General features: G+C 49.5%; 1 protein-coding gene across 1 annotated transcript in view; it reads left to right on the top strand.

Moving 5' to 3' along the window:
* PPP1R18 (protein phosphatase 1 regulatory subunit 18) overlaps positions 1–19,630 on the top strand; it is a 141,895-nt gene that overhangs the window by 109,218 nt on the left and 13,047 nt on the right. The window contains exon 2 of the mRNA XM_085611609.1: positions 12,274–12,487. Within this exon, the coding sequence (XP_085467735.1) occupies positions 12,274–12,487 (214 nt within the window). The remainder of the gene's footprint in view (positions 1–12,273; positions 12,488–19,630) is intronic.

Genomic DNA, 19,630 nt, shown 5'->3' with positions numbered 1-19,630 from the left:
TGTCCCTTCTTCTGCCCTCCTCACACCTCCTGGCCTTCTCATGCCTCCTGCCCCTCCTCACACCTCCTACCCTTCTCACGCCTCCTACCCCTCCTCACGCCACCTGCCCCTCCTCACGCCTCCTGCCCTTCTCACGCCTCCTACCCCTCCTCACGCCTCCTACCCCTCCTCACGCCTCCTACCCCTCCTCACGCCTCCTGCCCCTCCTCACGCCTCCTGCCCCACATGCACTGCATCTCCGCCTGTCCCTTCTTCTGCCCTCCTCACACCTCCTGGCCTTCTCATGCCTCCTGCCCCTCCTCACACCTCCTACCCTTCTCACGCCTCCTACCCCTCCTCACGCCACCTGCCCCTCCTCATGCCTCCTGCCCTTCTCATGCCTCCTACCCCTCATCACGCCTCCTACCCCTCCTCACGCCTCCTACCTCTCCTCACGCCTCCTACCCCTCCTCACGCCTCCTGCCCCTCCTCACGCCTCCTGCCCCACATGCACTGCATCTCCGCCTGTCCCTTCTTCTGCCCTCCTCACACCTCCTGGCCTTCTCATGCCTCCTGCCCCTCCTCACACCTCCTACCCTTCTCACGCCTCCTACCCCTCCTCACACCTCCTGCCCCTCCTCACACCTCCTGCCCCTCCTCACGCATCCTGCCCCTCCTCACGCCTCCTACCTCACATGCACTGCATCTCCACCTGTCCCTTCTTCTGCCCTCCTCACGCCTCCTGCCCTCTCACGCCTCCTACCCCCCTCACGCCTCCTGCCCCTCCTCACGCCTCCTGCCCCTCCTCACGCCTCCTGCCCCTCCTCACGCCTCCTGCCCCACATCTTCTGCATCTCCGTTGGTCCCTTCTTCTGCCCTCCTCACGCCTCCTGCCCTCCTCACGCCTCCTGCCCCTCCTCACGCCCCACATCTACTGCATCTCCGCCTGTCCCTTCTTCTGCCCTCTTCACACCTCCTGCCCCACGTCTGCTGCCTTCTGATCTGTATTCTGTCCCTCTTCTGCGTCCCCTCACAACTCCTGCCCCAAATGTACTGCATCTCCGCCTGTCCCATCTTCTGCCCCTCTTCACACTTCCTGCCCCTCCTCACACCCCTTGCCCCACATCTGCTGCCCCTCCTCACGCCTTCTGCCCCTTCTCACACCTCCTGCCCCACATCTGCTGCCTTCTAATCTGTCTTCTGCCCTCTTCCTGTGTCCCCTCACACCTCCTGCCCATTCCTGTGTCCCCCCACACCCCCTGCCCCCCTCCGGTGTCCCCCCACACCCCGTGACCTCTTACTGTATGCAGGTGTGTGGTATTTCAATAGCGTGTACCGAACATTGAGGCAGCAGAGCACTGACAGGGTGAAAGACAGGCAGAGCCCAAGGGTGATATGAGCGGAAGCTCGGACACTGACAGGGTGAAAGACAGGCAGAGGTCACGGGTGACAGGACAGGAAGCTGGAGCACCGACAGGGTGAAAGACAGGCAGAGCCCACGAGTGATAGGACAGGAAGCTGGGACAATGACAGGGTTAAAGACAGGCAGAGGCCACGGATGATAGGACAGGAAGCTAGGACACTGACAGGGTCAAAGACAGGCAGAGGGCACGAGTGATAGGGAAGGACGCTGGGACACTGACAGGTTGAAAGACAGGCAGAGGCCACGAGTGACAGGATAGGATGCTGGGACACTGACAGGAGAAAGAAAGGCAGAGTCCACGGGCGATGGGAGTGGAAGCTGGGACACTGACAGGGTGCAAGACAGGCAGAGTCCACGAGTGATAGGACAGGAAGCTGTGACAATGACAGGGTGAAAGACAGGCAGAGGCCACGGATGATAGGAGCGGAAGCTGTGACAATGACAGGGTTAAAGACAGGCAGAGGCCACGGATGATAGGAGCGGAAGCTAGGACACTGACAGGGTCAAAGACAGGCAGAGGCCACGGGTGTAAGAACAGGAAGCTGGGACCCTGACAGGGTGAAAGACAGGCAGAGTCCACGGGTGATAGGAGCGGAAGCTGGGACACTAACAGGGTGAAAGACAGGCAGAGGCCACGAGTGACAGGACAGGACGCTGGGACACTGACAGGGTGAAAGACAGGCAGAGTCCACGGGTGATAGGAGCGGAAGCTGGGACACTAACAGGGTGAAAGACAGGCAGAGGCCACGAGTAACAGAACAGGACGCTGGGACACTAACAGGGTGAAAGACAGGCAGAGGCCACGAGTGACAGGACAGGACGCTGGGACACTGACAGGGTGAAAGACATGCAGAGTCCACGGGCGACAGGATAGGATGCTGGGACACTGACAGGGTGAAAGACAGGCAGAGTCCACGGGCGATGGGAGCGGAAGCAGGGACACTGACAGGGTGAAAGACTGGAGGAGTCCACGAGTAACAGGACAGGAAGCTGGTTGTGGACTGTTAATGCCTCCCCTCTTCCCGGAAGTGGAGCAGCGTTGTACGTATGTACAGAGGCTCCGCCCTCCTCCTGCCCCACCTTCTGCGTCCTCTGCACCCTCCCATTCCTGCCCCATCTCCTGCCCCAGGACTACTCTCTCTTCGTGCCCTCTCTCTCCCCCCCCTCCTGTCTCACCCCACTCCTCCTGCCCAGCTCCAGACCTACCCCGCCTCACGCCTCCCCATTTCCCCCTGCCCCATTACATGTCCCAGCTACAGCGCCATCACTTGTTCCTCTTCCTGTCCCATCCCTTGTTTCTCTTCCTGTCCCATCTCTTGTTCCTTTTCCTGTCCCATCCCATGTTCCTCTTCCTGTCCCATCCCTTGTTCCTCTTCCTGTCCCATCCCGTACTTCCCTTCCTGTCCCATCCCTTGTTCCTCTTCCTGTCCCATCCCTTGTTTCTCTTCCTGTCCCATCCCTTGTTTCTCTTCCTGTCCCATCTCTTGTTCCTCTTCCTGTCCCATCCCTTGTTTCTCTTCCTGTCCCATGTCTTGTTCCTCTTCATGTCCCATCCCAAGTTCCTCTTCCTGTCCCATCCCTTGTTTCTCTTCCTGTCCCATCTCTTGTTCCTCTTCCTGTCCCATCCCATGTTTCTCTTCCTGTCCCATCCCTTGTTCCTCTTCCTGTCCCATCTCTTGTTTCTCTTCCTGCCCCATCCCTTGTTTCTCTTCCTGTCCCATCCCATGTTCCTCTTCCTGTCCCATCCCTTGTTCCTCTTCCTGTCCCATCTCTTGTTCCTTTTCCTGCCCCATCCCTTGTTTCTCTTCCTGTCCCATCCCATGTTCCTCTTCCTGTTCCATCCCTTGTTTCACTTCCTGTCCCATCTCTTGTTCCTCGTCCTGTCCCATCCCATGTTCCTCTTCCTGTCCCATCCCTTGTTTCTCTTCCTGTCCCATCTCTTGTTCCTCTTCCTGTCCCATCCCATGTTTCTCTTCCTGTCCCATCCCATGTTCCTCTTCCTGTCCCATCCCTTGTTTCTCTTCCTGTCCCATCCCTTGTTTCTCTTCCTGTCCCATCCCATGTTCCTCTTCCTGCCCCATCCCTTGTTTCTCTTCCTGTCCCATCCCTTGTTTCTCTTCCTGTCCCATCTCTTGTTCTCTTCCTGTCCCATCCCATGTTCCTCTTCCTGTCCCATCCCTTGTTTCTCTTCCTGTCCCATCCCATGTTCCTCTTCCTGTCCCATCCCGTGTTTCTCTTCCTGTCCCATCTCTTGTTCCTCTTCCTGTCCCTTCCCATGTTCCTCTTCCTGTCCCATCTCTTGTTCCTCTTCCTGTCCCATCCCATGTTCCTCTTCCTGTCCCATCCCATGTTCCTCTTCTTGTCCCATCCCTTGTTTCTCTTCCTGTCCCATCCCTTGTTTCTCTTCCTGTCCCATCTCTTGTTCCTCTTCCTGTCCCATCCCATGTTCCTCTTCCTGTCCCATCCCATGTTCCTCTTCTTGTCCCATCCCATGTTCCTCTTCTTGTCCCATCCCATGTTCCTCTTCCTGTCCCATCCCTTGTTTCTCTTCCTGTCCCATCCCTTGTTTCTCTTCCTGTCCCATCTCTTGTTCCTCTTCCTGTCCCATCCCTTGTTTCTCTTCCTGTCCCATCTCTTGTTCCTCTTCCTGCGCCATCTCTTGGTCCTCTTCCATCTCTTGTTCCTCTTCCTGTCCCATCTCTTGTCCCTCCTCCTGCCCCATCTCTTGTCCCTCCTCCTGCCCCATCTCTTGTTTTTCCTTCTGTGCTATCGCTTGGTTCTCCTCCTGTCCTTTCTCTTCTCTTGCTACTCCTGCCCCCTATCTTGCTCTTCCTCCTGCCCCATATTTTCTTCCTCTTCCCCCCTCGTATCTCGCCACTGTCCCTCCTCGTGCCTTGCCCCTGCCCCTCTCCTGCTTCGCCCCAGCCCCTCTCCTGCCCCTCCCCAACCACTCCCCTGCCCCAACCACTCCCCTGCCCCTCAACTGCTTTGCCCCTGCCCCTCTCATGCCTCTTCCCTGCCCCTCTCTTGCACCGCCCCTGCCCTCTTGACGCTGCCCCAGTCTCGCGCCTCCCGTGCTCACTAATGCTCTTTGCTGGTGGGTAATGGGGGATTATCTGGGACAGGTTGGTGGGGGGAGGGGCGCAAATTGATGATTGGATGAACAGCGTGGAAACAACAGCCGCTTAACTCAGGACTGGGACTGGCCAAGGAGGAGGCTGCCTGACACGTGACCTGCTCTCTCCGGCCTGTCCAGGTCTGACACATCACCTGCTCTCACCGGAATGTCCAGGACTGACACGTGACCTGCTCTCACCGGCCTGTCCAGGTCTGACACATCATCTGCTCTCACCGGTCTGTCCAGATCTGACACATCACCTACTCTCACCGGCCTGTCCAGGACTGACATGTGACCTGCTCTCACCGGCCTGTCCAAAATTGACATGTGACCTGCTCTCACCGGCCTGTCCATGCCTGACACGTGACCTGCTCTCACAGGCCTGTCCAAAATTGACATGTGACCTGCTCTCACCGGTCTGTCCATGCCTGACACGTGATCTGCTCTCATTGGCCTGTCCAAAACTGACATGTGACCTGCTCTCACCGGCCTGTTGAGGACTGACACGTGACCTGGCCTCACCAGCCTCACCAGACCTGACTTGTGACCTGCTCTCACCGTCCTGTCCAGGTCTGAGACGTGACCTGCTCTCACCGACCTGTCCAGGACTGACACATCACCTGCTCTCATTGGCCTGTCCAAAACTGACATGTGACCTGCTCTCACCGGCCTGTTGAGGACTGACACGTGACCTGCCCTCACCAGACCTGACTTGTGACCTGCTCTTACCGGCCTGTCCAGGACTGACATGTGACCTGCTCTGACTCCCACTGGCCTGTCTGTCCAGGCCTGACACGTGACCTGCTCTCACCGGCCTATACAGGCCTGACCGGTGACCTGCTCTGACTCTTACCAGCATGTCCAGGTCTGACACTTGACCTGCTCTGACTCCCACTGGCCTGTCCAGGCCTGACACGTGACCTGCTCTTGCCCTGATTCTCATCAGCCTGTCCAGGCCTAAAAGGTGACCTGCTCTCACTGGCCTGTCCATGCCTGACACGTGACCTGCTCTCACACTGACTCTCAATGGTCTGTCCAGGCCTGACACCAGGCCTAGCTCTTTTTAGATCGAGCCTGGGCAGCGCATGCGCTGCGAGGCATGCTGTATTAGAGTTTGCTCTTGAAGCTCCACCCACTCTCCGCCCATATTTGTCATGGGCTTTTTAATTGTCTTTGTCCTTTGTAAATGCTGGCATCTGATTCGGTAATCAGCTTGTTAGCCCCTCCTTAGTACCGCCTTGTCTTCATTTGTAACTTCCCATGAGGACTGGCCCTTTTACCTGTGTTGTTACACCGTCTGTGTTATTTAGTCTGTGAGCACTATTTCTGTAGTGAGTTTTGTCTTACTGCAGGCACGACGTACTTTGCAGTAACATTCAGTGCGCCATGCGCGCTTTCACTTTCCAAGCAGTCGGGACAATAGCGGCCGCCATAGGTCTCGCATTAAGGACCGTTAGAGCTATAGGCACTGTAAATGACAATAGCTTAAACTCTCGCAAATGCGACACCCATTGCTTTACAAATATTTGTTTTGTGGGTTGTTTCTACGCGCCCCATGTCACGCTTGGACTTAATAGAGGCCACGCCTTTTTCCTACAACGCAGCTTATGTGCAAGCAGGCATGGGGCGCTTGGAAACAAACAATATTTGCAATTTATTAGGTCTCACATTTTCAAGAATTTAAGCTATTGACATTTACAATGCCAATAGCTCAAAGTCTCGTAAATTCGAGGCCTAGTGCATTGTAAATGCTTGTTTTTAAAGGAGGTTCTTATAAGATTCGTACGGGTCAATCAAGGGGGAAGAGAGGAAGAACATCCAGGCGCAAGGAGAGGCACGCGACAAGGCCTGGAGCAAATAACACAAGGCTCTTTTGGGATGTCATGTCCTGCGGTCCTCTGGGGGCCATCATCACCAATCTCTCAGATAAGGAACTCAGTAGTAGTGATGCAGTCACTGCTAAGAAAATGCACACGCCTCTATCCAGGAGAAAGTGGTAATACCTTGGATTTGAAAATAGATTTGTTTACATTTGTTAGTAGATTGAAACTTAAAACATATTTTAATCCCACATAGTAACCCCATAGAATAAAAATTGTTCAGGTATACTATGATGGTTTTTAAATTCACTCGCTCCTTTTTTTGTTTGGGCCCCCACTTAGTTTAGAAGTGCATCCCTGTCTTCAGGTGTATGCCCGCACTCTATCAAACGCGGGTTTTAGAGGGCGAGGACTGGCAGATGATGAAGCATGACACCTGGTGGTGTGTGATGCCAGTCCGTCAATTTTTGTGATTTGCCCCCACTAAATTGGGCATCTCTTAGACACAACTAGGGACGGTCCTTTCAGTGGTTCATAGCTTTGGTTGGAGGCTGACCGTTCTCTAGTGCCCTAACGCCTCTAGTTCCCTCCCCGGGCCAGACACTGGGTGTAACTGTGGTTCTTTATTATGTCCACATACTCAATTATGGTTACATTTTGAGGCAAATGATTTTATGTCTGGTTGCTTATTTAGGATTTTGACATAGGGTTTTTTGATATGATTATCGCATTTGTTACAATGCAGTGGTCCGTCTTTAGGTGCACGGCGTTATTTATTGGGGACAAGATGGAGCCCGAGTAGAATGCCATAGCCATACCTGCTGCTTGAAGTCAGAATGCCTCCACGGCGCAGTAACTTATGTCATTAATTTTGTGTCATATTAGAGACCAGTGATTTTGTATTGTATGTGGTATATTTATCACATTATTGGTTTTAAATTAGATGGCACCCTTTAGAATTTTGCAGCGATAGGATCTGCCTGATGTTGAATGATTTTCTTAGTGCAGTACGTTTGGTGAGCACCTTCACATCTTTGATAACTTATGGCTTTTGATTATGTGGTGTATGTGGTAGCAGGTGGTTTTAAGGTGTGTTGAGTTATTTTTCTATGGACATATAGTTCAGTCAGTTTATATTTTGTCTGATTTTCAGATGTCAGTGAACACATAAAAGAAAGTACCTTTTTGCCTATATGGGAATAGACTTTATATTGGGTGAGTGTGTACCTATAATGATTAATTAGAACTATTACTAGACACGTACTGATGAGATACTTCTATATCATTTTGTCTTATGTGTATTTTAACACAAACTTGGCAACTGTTCGTAATAAGGACATGTTGTTTTTGGTCACTTTCAAAATGTAGGAAGTTGTTAGGACTTTTCTTTTTCTTCTTTCCTGTTTTGCACTTGGTGATGGAGAGATAATTGTAATGTGTCACACTTGGGTGTCAATGCAACAAAATTATTCACAAAAAGTTACGTTTTGTTTACAGTTAGCCCTGATGAAGTCGTAGGCGACACACCAATTTGACGAAACACGTGTTGGCTAGAGGCTAGAGGCCAAAAGATCAAATTAAAGGGCGGAATTTTGAAACATTTATTGTGGATTTTTAATTCTGTGTGCTCAAAGGCAATGCTTAACATTTGATCTTGTTTGGTAAAGAAAAGGCTGTTTGGTGGCCCCCTTTCCTTTTAGAGCACCCTGGCATAAACAGATCCAGACAACTTAATTTAAGAGTTGCTTGTGTGCGCTGACAGCTGTACCCACCACCTTGAGAGCTGTTAGCTGACATGAGACCTACCCTCTCCATGCCTCTCACCAGCCTTTCCAGGCCCAACACGTGACCTGCTCTCACCGGCCTGTCCAGGCCCAACACGTGACCTGCTCTCACCGGCCTGTCCAGGCCCAACATGTGACCTGCTCTCACCGGCCTGTCCAGGCCTGACACATGACTTGTTCTTGCCCTGCCTCTCATCGGTCTGAGAACGACCTCATATCTCGATGCTGACATGACCTCTTATTTTGATGCTACCACCGACCTCATATCTCGATGCTACCCTCCACCGCATATCTCGATGCTACCCTCCACCCCATATCTCGATGCTACCCTCCACCCCATATCTCGATGCTACCCTCCACCCCATATCTCGATGCTACCCTCCACCCCATATGTCGATGCTGCTACCCCATATATCATAGCTGCCAACTCATATCTCGATGCTGCCACGGACCTGATATCTCAATGCTACCACCGCCCTCATTTCTCGATTCTTAGGGTGACCAGACGTCCCCGTTTTCCCAGGACGGTCCCCGTTTTTGGGGAAGTGTCCCCGTGTCCCGACACTTTTCTCCAAGTGACTCAAATGTCCCTGTTTTCAAACAGTGTCCCCGTTAAACACAGAAATGTCCCTGTTTTTCATTGTTCCGGTTGAGCATGCGCGCGCATGCTCTCTTTGCACTATTTACGGCATGTGTCGTCACTGAGGTGAGCGCTGTAGCAAGAAGGGAAATCCTTTGAAGAGAGACATTTTACACGCAGCGCCACCTACGTCATCGTGCCAGCCAAAGTTTCTACTTTGGATAAAACAATATTTCTTCATCCTGTAGCTTGTATTCATAGTCATACAAACTTTTCAGTAGCCTTATGCATACCGTGCAAGGATTAATGCATTGCTCATTGCATGTTTTATTCATAACCAAATGATGCATGCTTTGTGTTCTCCATATCAAAGCTATGACTTGACCTTTTGACTGACCTTTCAGATCACGGCAAACTGTTTAGCTGGAAAGGACTTAAAGGAGTAGGGTTAACGCCTGTGGGAGAGGCGAGCAGCGCTGCTCGAGCTTTTTGCTCAGGTCTTCACACTATTGCACTATGAGATGATACCAATGGCTAGAGTGCACTATACATACCCCAGTAAGGTAACATGACATCCCAGCAGTGACTATGCAAATGTGGGAGGACTGTGTGGTCGGCCAGCCTTTGCCACCCTTAAGACCCTAAGGCAGTAATACCTGGAGAGAAGGTTTTTTTTGTACATTGGTCCATGGCTGCCATTTGGCAATTTAGCATTCTGCAGTTTACCTCCCATGCTTTTCTGTCATGAGCAACTAAGCAACATTGGTGAGTTGTACTGTATGTGGTGCTGACGCGCAGCTCTAGAAACGAGCATTGATAAAGCTAGTAAATCTGGCGTTTGCTAGCCTGTGATGTTTTATTGAATTCTGGCAAATAAATGCTATAGTCCTTAAAAGTGTAAATGTAATAAAAAGTACTAATGCTGCTGTGTGAAGGAGAGGGTTGCCAATAAAAGACCGCGGATTTGTTGTCTGTAATGCTTCATCTCGGTCTGTGGAGGGAGCTGTAATGGTATTCCTTTTTCTAGGTCTATGACAGCTGTCAAATAGTCCCACTTTTATGTCGATGGTTACTGCAAACCGTAGTCCTACTTCTATGTCTATGACCTGTCCCCGTTTTTTGTTTTGAGAATCTGGTCACCCTATCAATACTGCCACCCACCCTGTATCCTGGTACTGCCCCATATCTTGATGCTATGTCAACCTCACATCTCGATGCTTCCGCTGACCTCATATCTCGATGCTGGTGCCCTATCTTGATGCTACTGCCAACCTCATATGTCGATGCTACCAGCGACTCCATATCTCGATTGCTGCCCCCTCCCCATATCTCAATGCTGCCCCCCCCCCCATGTGTCATTGCTGCGATCTCGATGCTGCACCAAACTCATATCGCGATGCTGCTGCCCCATATCATGATGCTACTGCCAACCTCTTATCTCGATGCTACTGCTGACCTTATATCTAAATGCTAACAGTGACCTTATATCTCCTTGCTGCTTCCCATTTCTCAATGCTGTCCCCCCACTTCATACCTCGATGCTGCCCCCTGCTGGTCCACTTTTCAGTGCTGCTCCACAAATCTCAGTGCTGCCCCAGAAGGAAATGCTGCCGCTCACACATTGATACTGCCACATATTTTTATAAATATGTATATTTTTAGCAGTTGAATATAGCATGATCTCGGTCCCTGTCCAAGCCTGACATCAACACCTAACATATAGCCGATTCTCTTATTCGTTTATTTTCTCATTGGCCAAAGTTGGAAAGAGTTTCTCATGTGACTTCGATCACTGTGATGACGTTTACGGGGATCAGTTATTCACGAGGGAAAGTCTTATTAAGGTATTACTCATGGAAAACAGTACAGTTAACCTGCAAAAATATGTTGCATTTTTTTTTAAACCGATAGGCGTCAAACATAGGAAAACATCTTTATACCATCCAGAAGCTAACAGTGTAGTAAAAAGAGTGAATCATAATTAAAGGCAAGTATTCAGTTGTGGAGTAATAACTGTTGTATTGGAGGAGACAAGAACTTAACGACCTGTGGGCACAGAGAATAACCCAGCACTGTTCTGATCTGTTTAGAGGGAGGACACTCGAGATACCTTGCGATCTTCAGGGTAGATGTGCTGGAACAAGGGAAATGTGATCAAAGTCCACAGGGTGAGTGGAGAAAGAAAGAGATGAAGTGAGAATGAAGCATAGTTTGATAGGAGGAAAACTGTAGGTTGGAAAAAGATTAGTGCTAGTGATAAGCTAAGGTTTTTTTCCCACACTCAAAATGGGCACATCCAATTAAAGTAGGTGAATCGTCGCAGGTCGTTTAAGATCCACGGTGGAAGGGTGTGGGGTTTCAGTAGTGTAGGCAGGTGTGAGGAGAGCGCAAGACATCATGTGGATGGAAAAAGACAGGTTTAGGATAATTTGATGGATGCTGAGTATGCAAAAAAAAAATCTTAGATGATTATCTATGTGGAAAATAATAAATTGCTTTGTTTACATCTGATAATCTTTTGATGTAAATACAAGTTATGATCTGAGAGGATCCATATTTTACCAAAGGTGGGAGGTGCGTCTGGATCTTGGAGTGTTGAAGAGAAGGTCTGGAACATTCTAGATTGAATCTTCATCGCCTTCAGACCCCTGCAGAGATATCAGAGGGTACTTCTAGAACACCAGTACCAGGTGTTTGACTCCACTCTTTGGGGCCCTTTCATTCTTTTTATTTTTTATGTATTCATTTTTATTAAGCATGTAAGTGGCAATAGTAACCGGTTAGTAACATTACAGTTTGGGACACACATTTACTTTATCGTTGCATTCCAAGAAGGTAACCATGATCTGCCTCATACTCAAAGTGATAATACCCACAGTTACATTTAAACAAAAAAAAAAAAGCAGTGTATTTATTTAGGTTTTTGTAATACGGTGCAAACCTACATGTGGGAGCTTCAGAGCGCTTTTGGGATGGGAACCTAAAGGAGACAGGGGCCTACACTGCCTCAAAGGCGGGTCATATACCCTAATACTTGTGTGCAAGGTTCAGTCTAGATACAACACTTTTATATGTTTGTATTTACCAGAGTTAGCTCCTAAAACGAGATCTTTGATGTTAGGGCTCCTGCCTCTTCCTAACGCGAGGGATAGCGTTGTAGCCTCAGGCTGGGGTTTCGCGATGACGTCACAGTATCTTGACTCAGTCCTTCTGTCTTCAAGGCGTAGTGATGTCACCAGACTAGTGCTGTGGGGTTCTTGACTGATGCTGCTAAGTTTTGCGCTTGTGAAGCTGTGTTCTGAACTACTACCGCTTTATTCTGGCCTGGGCTGCTATGTTCTGGGCTCAGTTTTAGACTTGTAAAGCTGTGTTCTGGGCTACTGTTTTCTGGACCTGCGCTTTTGTATTCTGGGCTGGTGCTGCTGTTGCTGTGTTATGTGCTGCAGTGTTTTAGACTGGTGTTGGGTTCTAGACTGGCACTGCTGTGTTCTAGACTGGCACTGGTGTGTTCTGGAATACCCCTGAGGTGTGTTCTAGTTGATCTGACCCTGGCTCGCTTCTTTTCACAGATGGAGCTCTCCTTCAGCGAGAGTGACCTCGAGCGGATCTTCGAATACCCCTCGGAAGAGTCCCTCCTGGAAGAGTTTGGCCCCCCTGAGGAGCCTGAGACCCAGCCCCCCAACACCCAGAACGACGATGAGGAGGAAGAAGAGGTCCCTCAGAACGGCCTGGCCGGGTCGGGCAGCGTGGGGCACATCATGAGGACGAAGCCGCTCATCGTGGGTGAGTGATGGGGGTTGGGAGTCAGGGGTCACCGAAGAGAGGCTAAAACCACCTGAGGGACCCATGTCCCACATGTGGAGGGAGCGGAGGGGCCCGTGTCCGACATGTGGAGGGAGCGGAGGGGCCCGTGTCCGACAGGTGGAGGGAGCACATGTCTGTAATGGGGTGAGGGGCCCGTGTCCGACAGGTGGAGGTAGCACATGTCTGTAATGGGGTGCGGGGCCTGTGTCCAATTTTGTGATATGCTGGACCACAGATACGTATGAGGTCAGATGCTTACATATTTGAATGTTGTGAGGTCATGGAGTGTGGTGAGGTCACGGCGAGAATGTAGGGCGATCATTGTTTAGAAGGACGGTTGCAGGGATAGCCGGTTCCAGCCGTGCCCTTGCCAGGGGAAAAGCATTGGTGGGTGATTCTGGGGCACCATATACTATAATCAACAAAGATACTTGGACCAGCTTATTTGACAATAAATTAGGTTCTAAATATTCATCCAGAGTTTCACTGGGGAAACTATAAATCTCCTGGGTTTCTGCTAATTGCTGTTAGAGTTCAAAGGTAGAAAGGCGGAATGTAAATTTTTGTGGCAGTGCCTGGTCCATGTGTTCATGGGATGGTGGGACCAAGGGACATTTGGCATTTTGCTTGATCCCTACAGCTGAAACCGAGTATTAATTGTAAGTGATGACAGAAGGGAGAGAATTGAGGTAGTTAACACATTTCCCAATAGGTTTACAGGCAAAGTGGGTGAACTTAAGGGATTCAACCACAAAATTGTTTAAAAAAAGACCCACATCCATGAATACACAAAGTAAGGAACATTTCCTTGAGTGTGAAAGAGAAAGTGGTTAAAGAGCTGAACAAGTTAGTTGATATTGGTGTGATTCAGCAGGTAGAATCATCGGATTGAGTGGCTCCTCTGGTTGTGGCAGGGAAAGCTAATGGTCGCGTCCGCCTGTATGTGGATCTGAGAGAGTTAAATAGGAGCATTTTTGTGGATATGTTTCCCTCACCCCAAACTGATGAACTTTTATCATTAATAAAGGGGATGAGGTGGTTCTCCACAATAGACCTCACCTCAGCCTACCTCCAAGTGCCCCTACACCATAGCAGTAAATACCTCACTGCATTTATTACCCCCATAGAGTGCTTCCAATTCCTCAAAAGCTTGCAATTCGGGTGAGCCTTGGCTGCTGCTATGTTCCAAATTCTCATGTATAAGCTGTTCCAGGGCTGGAAAAATGGTATCTTTTTTCAAGATGACATCTTGATATTGGTAAAAGACAAAAGAGACCATAACTTGGAGTTGTGTGAGTTACTTAAAACTTTGGAACAGTAGTGTTTGATGGCGGAGGAAACCAAATGCAAGTTTGCTGAAAACACAATAACGTATTTGGGACTCAAAATTAGTTACAAAGTTATCACCCCTAAAAGGGAAATGGTAATTGCTATAAGTAAGGTCCCAACTCTACAGAACAGGGATGAAGTGCGGTCCTTTTTAGGATTGGCAGAGTTTTACTCTAAATTTGTGTATAATATCTCTGGGAATATGTTTCACAACATACAACTGCTGAAGAAGGGTAGTAAATTTGTGTGGTCGGAGGAATGACAGAAGAGTTTTGGGAGCATTAAAGAGGACATTTGCACAGCCCCATCTCTTCAAGGGTTTGACCCAGGATGCAAGGGCTTTATCACCACGGATGCTAGCGGGTGGGCTTAGGGACAGTTTTGTTCCAGCTACAGGAGAATGGTGTAGAACACGTTGTTGCCTTTGCATCCCGGGCACTGACTCCGGCAGAGTTGAAGTACTCCGTCATTGAGAGGGAAACTCTAGGATGTGTGTGGGTGCTAAAACATTTCAAACAGTTCGTTTTGAGGAACCAAGGTGGTTATAAGGAGTGACCACAAACCCCTTACCAAGGTCCTAACATTGCAGAGACTTAGTATTCTATCACCAAGAATCATCTTCAGAAACAAGCCTTCCCCTGGGACGACACCTGGTGGCCCTCCGTTCTCGGCCCTGCACCCACCCCTACTGACCATGCATGCAACCTCGGAATCCGCCTCTGCCTGCTTCCACACCCTCCGCAAGATCTTCCGATGGAGCCCCGTCCCAACCAAGAAGATAGTCACCCAAGCCCTTGGTCAGCACTAGGTTTAACCCTTGAATGGTTGACATCATCATCGTTCATGGCCTATGCAGTTGTTCTTTGGGGAGTCCTCTGTTTAAGTTGAGTCAATGACGGCTCTAAATTATGGAGTCAAGAGGTGCATTATGAGAGCTGCTGCAGCTGTCCCCCAGCTCTGTGGGGCAGGTTTTGTGTATCCATTATGATTGATTGGACCAGTCGAGGTCATCAAAGGAATCCTTTTTTAGGAAGCACAGCCGCTCACCCGCCATTTTGTGGCATGCTTCATCATTGGGCTGTGCTCCTCGTCAGGCTAGCGCTGCAATGGCTGACTAGCCCTGCAAATTGCTTTTGATTACCTAGTGAGTCTAGAACATCAGACTCAAACCCTCAGAGTTTTGTGCGGAGAGGGATCTGTGCAGGTAGATTGGCTGAAAGTGCGAAGAAAGATTGAAATTCACCAGAGGCCCCCAAAGCCTTCATATTAAAGGGGCCTTTCTTAAAATTCAAAACAGTGAAGACCCCTCATAAAATAATGTCCCCAGACGTCACATGGTGATGGCCGACATGTTTCTTGCCTACTTTTGCCCTGTGCAGGAAAAATGGCTCTTCGTCAGGACCAGACATAAATGCCAAATCTACGCAAGTGGGGTGCCTAGTAGGAGAATCACCGAGAGCCTCCCTCAGTTCACACAAAATTGGTGTCCCATTTACCAAACCATATCCAGTACTAGCCCCTTGTGCCCACACTGGAAGAGGAAGTGTTGCAGTGTACAACCTGAAGTCACAAAGAAACAAGACAAGCTACATAAAATCGTAGTGTACCTGCGCAGTAGTAGCTGTTGATCAGGTCCTTGGTGCAGCGGCACTCAGTCACAAGGGTGGGCGTTATGAGTGTACACTCAGTGACAAGGGTAAGCACAGTGAGTGCACACTCAGTGACAAGAGGAAGCACAGTGAGTGCACACTCAGTGACAAGCGGAAATACCATGAGTGCACACTCAGTGACAAGGGGGGCACTGTGAGTGCACTCTCCTTGAATAGGGGGACACGGTGAGTGCACACTCAATGACAACAGAGCACAATGAGTGCACACTCAGTGACAAGAGGAAACACTGTGAGTGTACACTCAGTGACAAGGGGTAGCATTGTGAGTGCACACTGTGATGAGGGAGCACCATGGATGCACATTCGATGACAAGAGGGTACACCATGAACGCACATGTGAGTGTAGACTCAGTGACAAGAGGGAGCACTGGGAGTGCACATCTGTTGCACACTGAATAACAGGAGCGAGCACTGTGAGTGTACACTCAGTGACAAGAGGGAGCACTGTGAGTGAACATCTGTTGCACACAGAATAACAGGAGCAAGCACTGTGAGTGCACACTCAGTGACAAGAGAGAGCACTGTGAGTGTACATTCGGTGACAAGAGAGAGCACTGCGAGTGTACACTCGGTGACAAGAGGGAGCACTGTAGGTGTACACTCAGTGACGAGAGAGAGCACTGTGAGTGTACACTCAGTGACAACAGGGAGCACTGTGAGTGTACACTCAGTGACAAGAGGGAGCACTGTGAGCGCACATCTGTTGCACACTGAATACCAAGAGAGAGGACTGTGAGCGCACACTCTGATCACGGAGTATGTACCCACAGTGCTCCCTCTTGTCACTGAGGAAACACCATGAGGACGCCCTCATTGACAAGAGGAAATATGTGACGACACACTCAGTGGCAGGAAGGAGCGCCGTGAGTCTATAGTTGTTGCACATGGAGTAACAAGGGAGAGCACTATGAGGGCACACTCATCAACTAGAGGAAACACCATGAGGGCACAGCTAACTTCAGTAGCGGCTGGCAGGGAACGAGAGTGGAGGGGTGGTGGGAGGTCGCTGAGGAGTACAACATCAAATTAAAAAAACCTTTCCTCCTCGCCGCATCTCGAGTCCTGTGTTCTCTCCTCCGTCATCCCTCATTTTCTCTCTGTGGCCGCAACCAGGAAGCACACAGGCTCCCTCCCCTAAGCCAATCACAACGCTGAGCGCTGTTCTATGAGGCTGCATGTCAGGGATGTGTTACCTCCCTCCTGCAGGGAGACACACAGGTGTTGGCCCCAAAAAGCAGGAATGCAGGCTTCAATGGAGAAGCCCCCTTTGAACGGGCAAATGCGTAGCACTAGGGTCGAAGGCGGATGCCGAGGAGCTACTAGGCCATTTCAGTACGAGCCGGGCTGCCGCATGCTGAACCATCTGTAGTTTGTGTAGGACTGACTTGTTGGCTTCACCATAGAGGCTATTGCAGTAGTCCAATCTGGAGGTGATTAGGGCCACCACAATGCTCTGTCTCGCTGTACCAGGAAGTAAGTAAAAAAACTTTTTGAGAGATTTTATCAAATGGAAGTAGGTCCCAGCCACCTCTAAGGATTGCTGGTGGAAGGATAGTGCTGAGTCAAATTTGATCCCAAGGTTTCTGGCTACTGTTACTGTGTTGGAGGGGGGGGGGGGAGGTGATGTTGGATGGCCACCATAGACTACGGGAGAAGGTGTTTGTTTTTCCTACTGGCAAGATTTCTGTGTTTTGTCAGAGTTGCATTTTTAAGTGATTGGTTTTCATCCAGTAGAAGACAGCTGTCAGACATTGGCAGAGGTTTTCCTCAGCCAGTGTGGTATTTTTGTCTAAGACCAAGATTAGCTGCTTGTCGTCCGCGTATGAAATGGTCTCGATGTTAAAGGACGATGTCAGACTAATCAAAGGGGCCATATAGACTTTGGGACCCCGGAAAGTAGGGGTTTATCTTCTGACTGGTATTGTCCAAGAGTGATGACTTGTTTTCTATTTTGTAGAACCGATTTAAGCCATGCTAGTGAGAGATGGGAGATGCAATATAACGCGAGACGGTCCAGGAGAATGACATGGGATACCGTATCAAATGCAGCTGATAGATCAAATAAGACCAGCACAGCATTTTTCCCCTGATCCAAAGCGGCTTTCAGGGCTTCAGTGGTGTATAAGAGAGCTGATTCTGTAGAATGTTGGGGCCTAAAACCCGATTGATTGGGATGTAGGATATTAGCTCCTTCCAGATAAGTCATGAGTTGTGAGTAAACTAGCTTTTCAGTAATCTTACTGAGACAGGGAAGTAGGGAAATCGGCCGAAGATTGGTAAGGGTGGTGGGATCCGCTAGTGTTTTTTTTTTGGAGAGGTTTAACTACCGCCCGTTTCCATTCGTTTGGGACTTCCATTCGTGATAAAGAGGTCTTTATTATGTCATTGATCACTGGATTTACAATGTCAATGATGGCATGCAGAATTAATGGGGGACAAGGGTCGAAAGGAGAGCCTGATTTTACAGCAAGAATAGCCTGACGAGATTGTTCTAAGGTAATGCCTTGAAAAGTACTAAGAGATGGTTGGTCGTCCTCTGGATCGGCAGTTGTGGTGGCCGGTGGAGGCGGGGTGCTGGGAAATCTTGTTGCAGTGACTGGACCTTCTGTTCGAAGTAGTCGGCTATCTGGTCACAAAGGAACTGTGACGGGGGGATATCTAGTATAAGGGATGTGGGGTTAGTGAAAGAGTGTACTATTTTAAAGATAGTTTTTTGGTTTGAGTTGGCTAGTTTAAGCATCTTGGTGAAATGAGATTTCTTTGCGGCTTTGATTTGTTGATGATATTTTTTGAGTAAGGTTTTGTACTTGGTTAGATCTTCCTGTTGGTAGGCTTGTCGCCATCTGCGTTCCAGCTTCCTACAGTGGCTGTGTAGTACTTTCAGATTTTCGGTGTACCATGGAGCAGAAGGTTTTTTGAGCATTCGTTTATTTAGTCGGGCGGGGGGTGGGGGTGCAAAGCGGTCCCTCAGAGTGGTCATCCACTGTGTGAACCGTTTGTTGTCCGCTGCTGTGTCACCCGACAGCCTGGGCGTACAAATTTAGGCTTCTTTACTGAGATCAGGATGGGCCTCTCATTCCATTTTGTTCTGATGTTTTGAGTGGTGGGGGGGACCCTAAGGTTTTTCCGCATGATGGTATATCATTTCTAGAGGTATACGCTTATGGTCAGACCAGGTGAAGCTGACTGGAGGCTTGACTTTAAGGGTCATGAGATTTTAGCAGATACCATCCAAAGTGTGGCAAGCATTGTGAGCAGGAGTGGATATCCGCTGCTCTAGTCCAAGGGTATCAGTGATTTCCAGAAAGTTAATTGTACCTGGGTCGCTTTGATCATCTAGATGGATATTGAAATCTCATAGTAGGGTGAAGTTTTCAAATCTAAGGGTTAGTGAGCTTATGATATCTCCAATGCTATCCAAAAAAGTTTTAAATGGACCACGAGGACGGTAGAGCAAAGCCCCTGAGAAAGCAAAAGAGTCCTCTACTTGAAAGCAGAAACCGATGCTTTCCGCTCCTTTGAGGTCGGGTATCTCAAACACTGCACATTTCAGTGAGTTGCGATAAATAATCGCCAGCCCTACACCCCGTTGCTCTGATCTATCCTGTCTGTGGATGAGGTAGCCCGGGGGTAGTGCACAGACGATGTCTGGAGTACACCAGGCTTTAAGTCAGATTTCCGCTATAAAAAGGCAGTCTATGGTATCATCTATGATGAGGTCGTGAATACTTTGAGCGTGTTTGCATAACGAGTGGGCATTAATGAGACCTCCTTGTATGGAGGTGCTATTGGGACTATTTCCCAAAGGTGTGATCTGAGGGGGGCTGAGGAGTGTTTTGCAGCCGATGGGGCCCCTCCATTTAGTGACATCGAGCTGGGTTTTAGAAGTATGTGAGCTCATTTTACATGCTAGAAGGGAGTCTCTGGAAAAACGACTTACTGGCGAAAATTGCAAAGCATCTCTGGCGCTGGTCGTGTTCCGGGCGCAGACGGGCGCAGACGAGCTTGCCTTTAGCGCTGCTTTGGTGTGCCGGTGGTGCTCCCGCTGCGTGCGTCGACTGGGCGTCGGTGCCATCGTCTGTTAAAATATGCGGGGAAGGACCGACTCGAAGGAGGACTAGAA

This window comes from Triturus cristatus, chromosome 1_1 (assembly GCF_964204655.1).
Source record: "Triturus cristatus chromosome 1_1, aTriCri1.1, whole genome shotgun sequence".
Classification (NCBI taxonomy): Eukaryota; Metazoa; Chordata; class Amphibia; order Caudata; family Salamandridae; genus Triturus; species Triturus cristatus.
The sequence above is the reverse complement of the archived record's forward strand: the minus strand, read 5'-3'. Positions and strand labels throughout refer to the sequence as shown.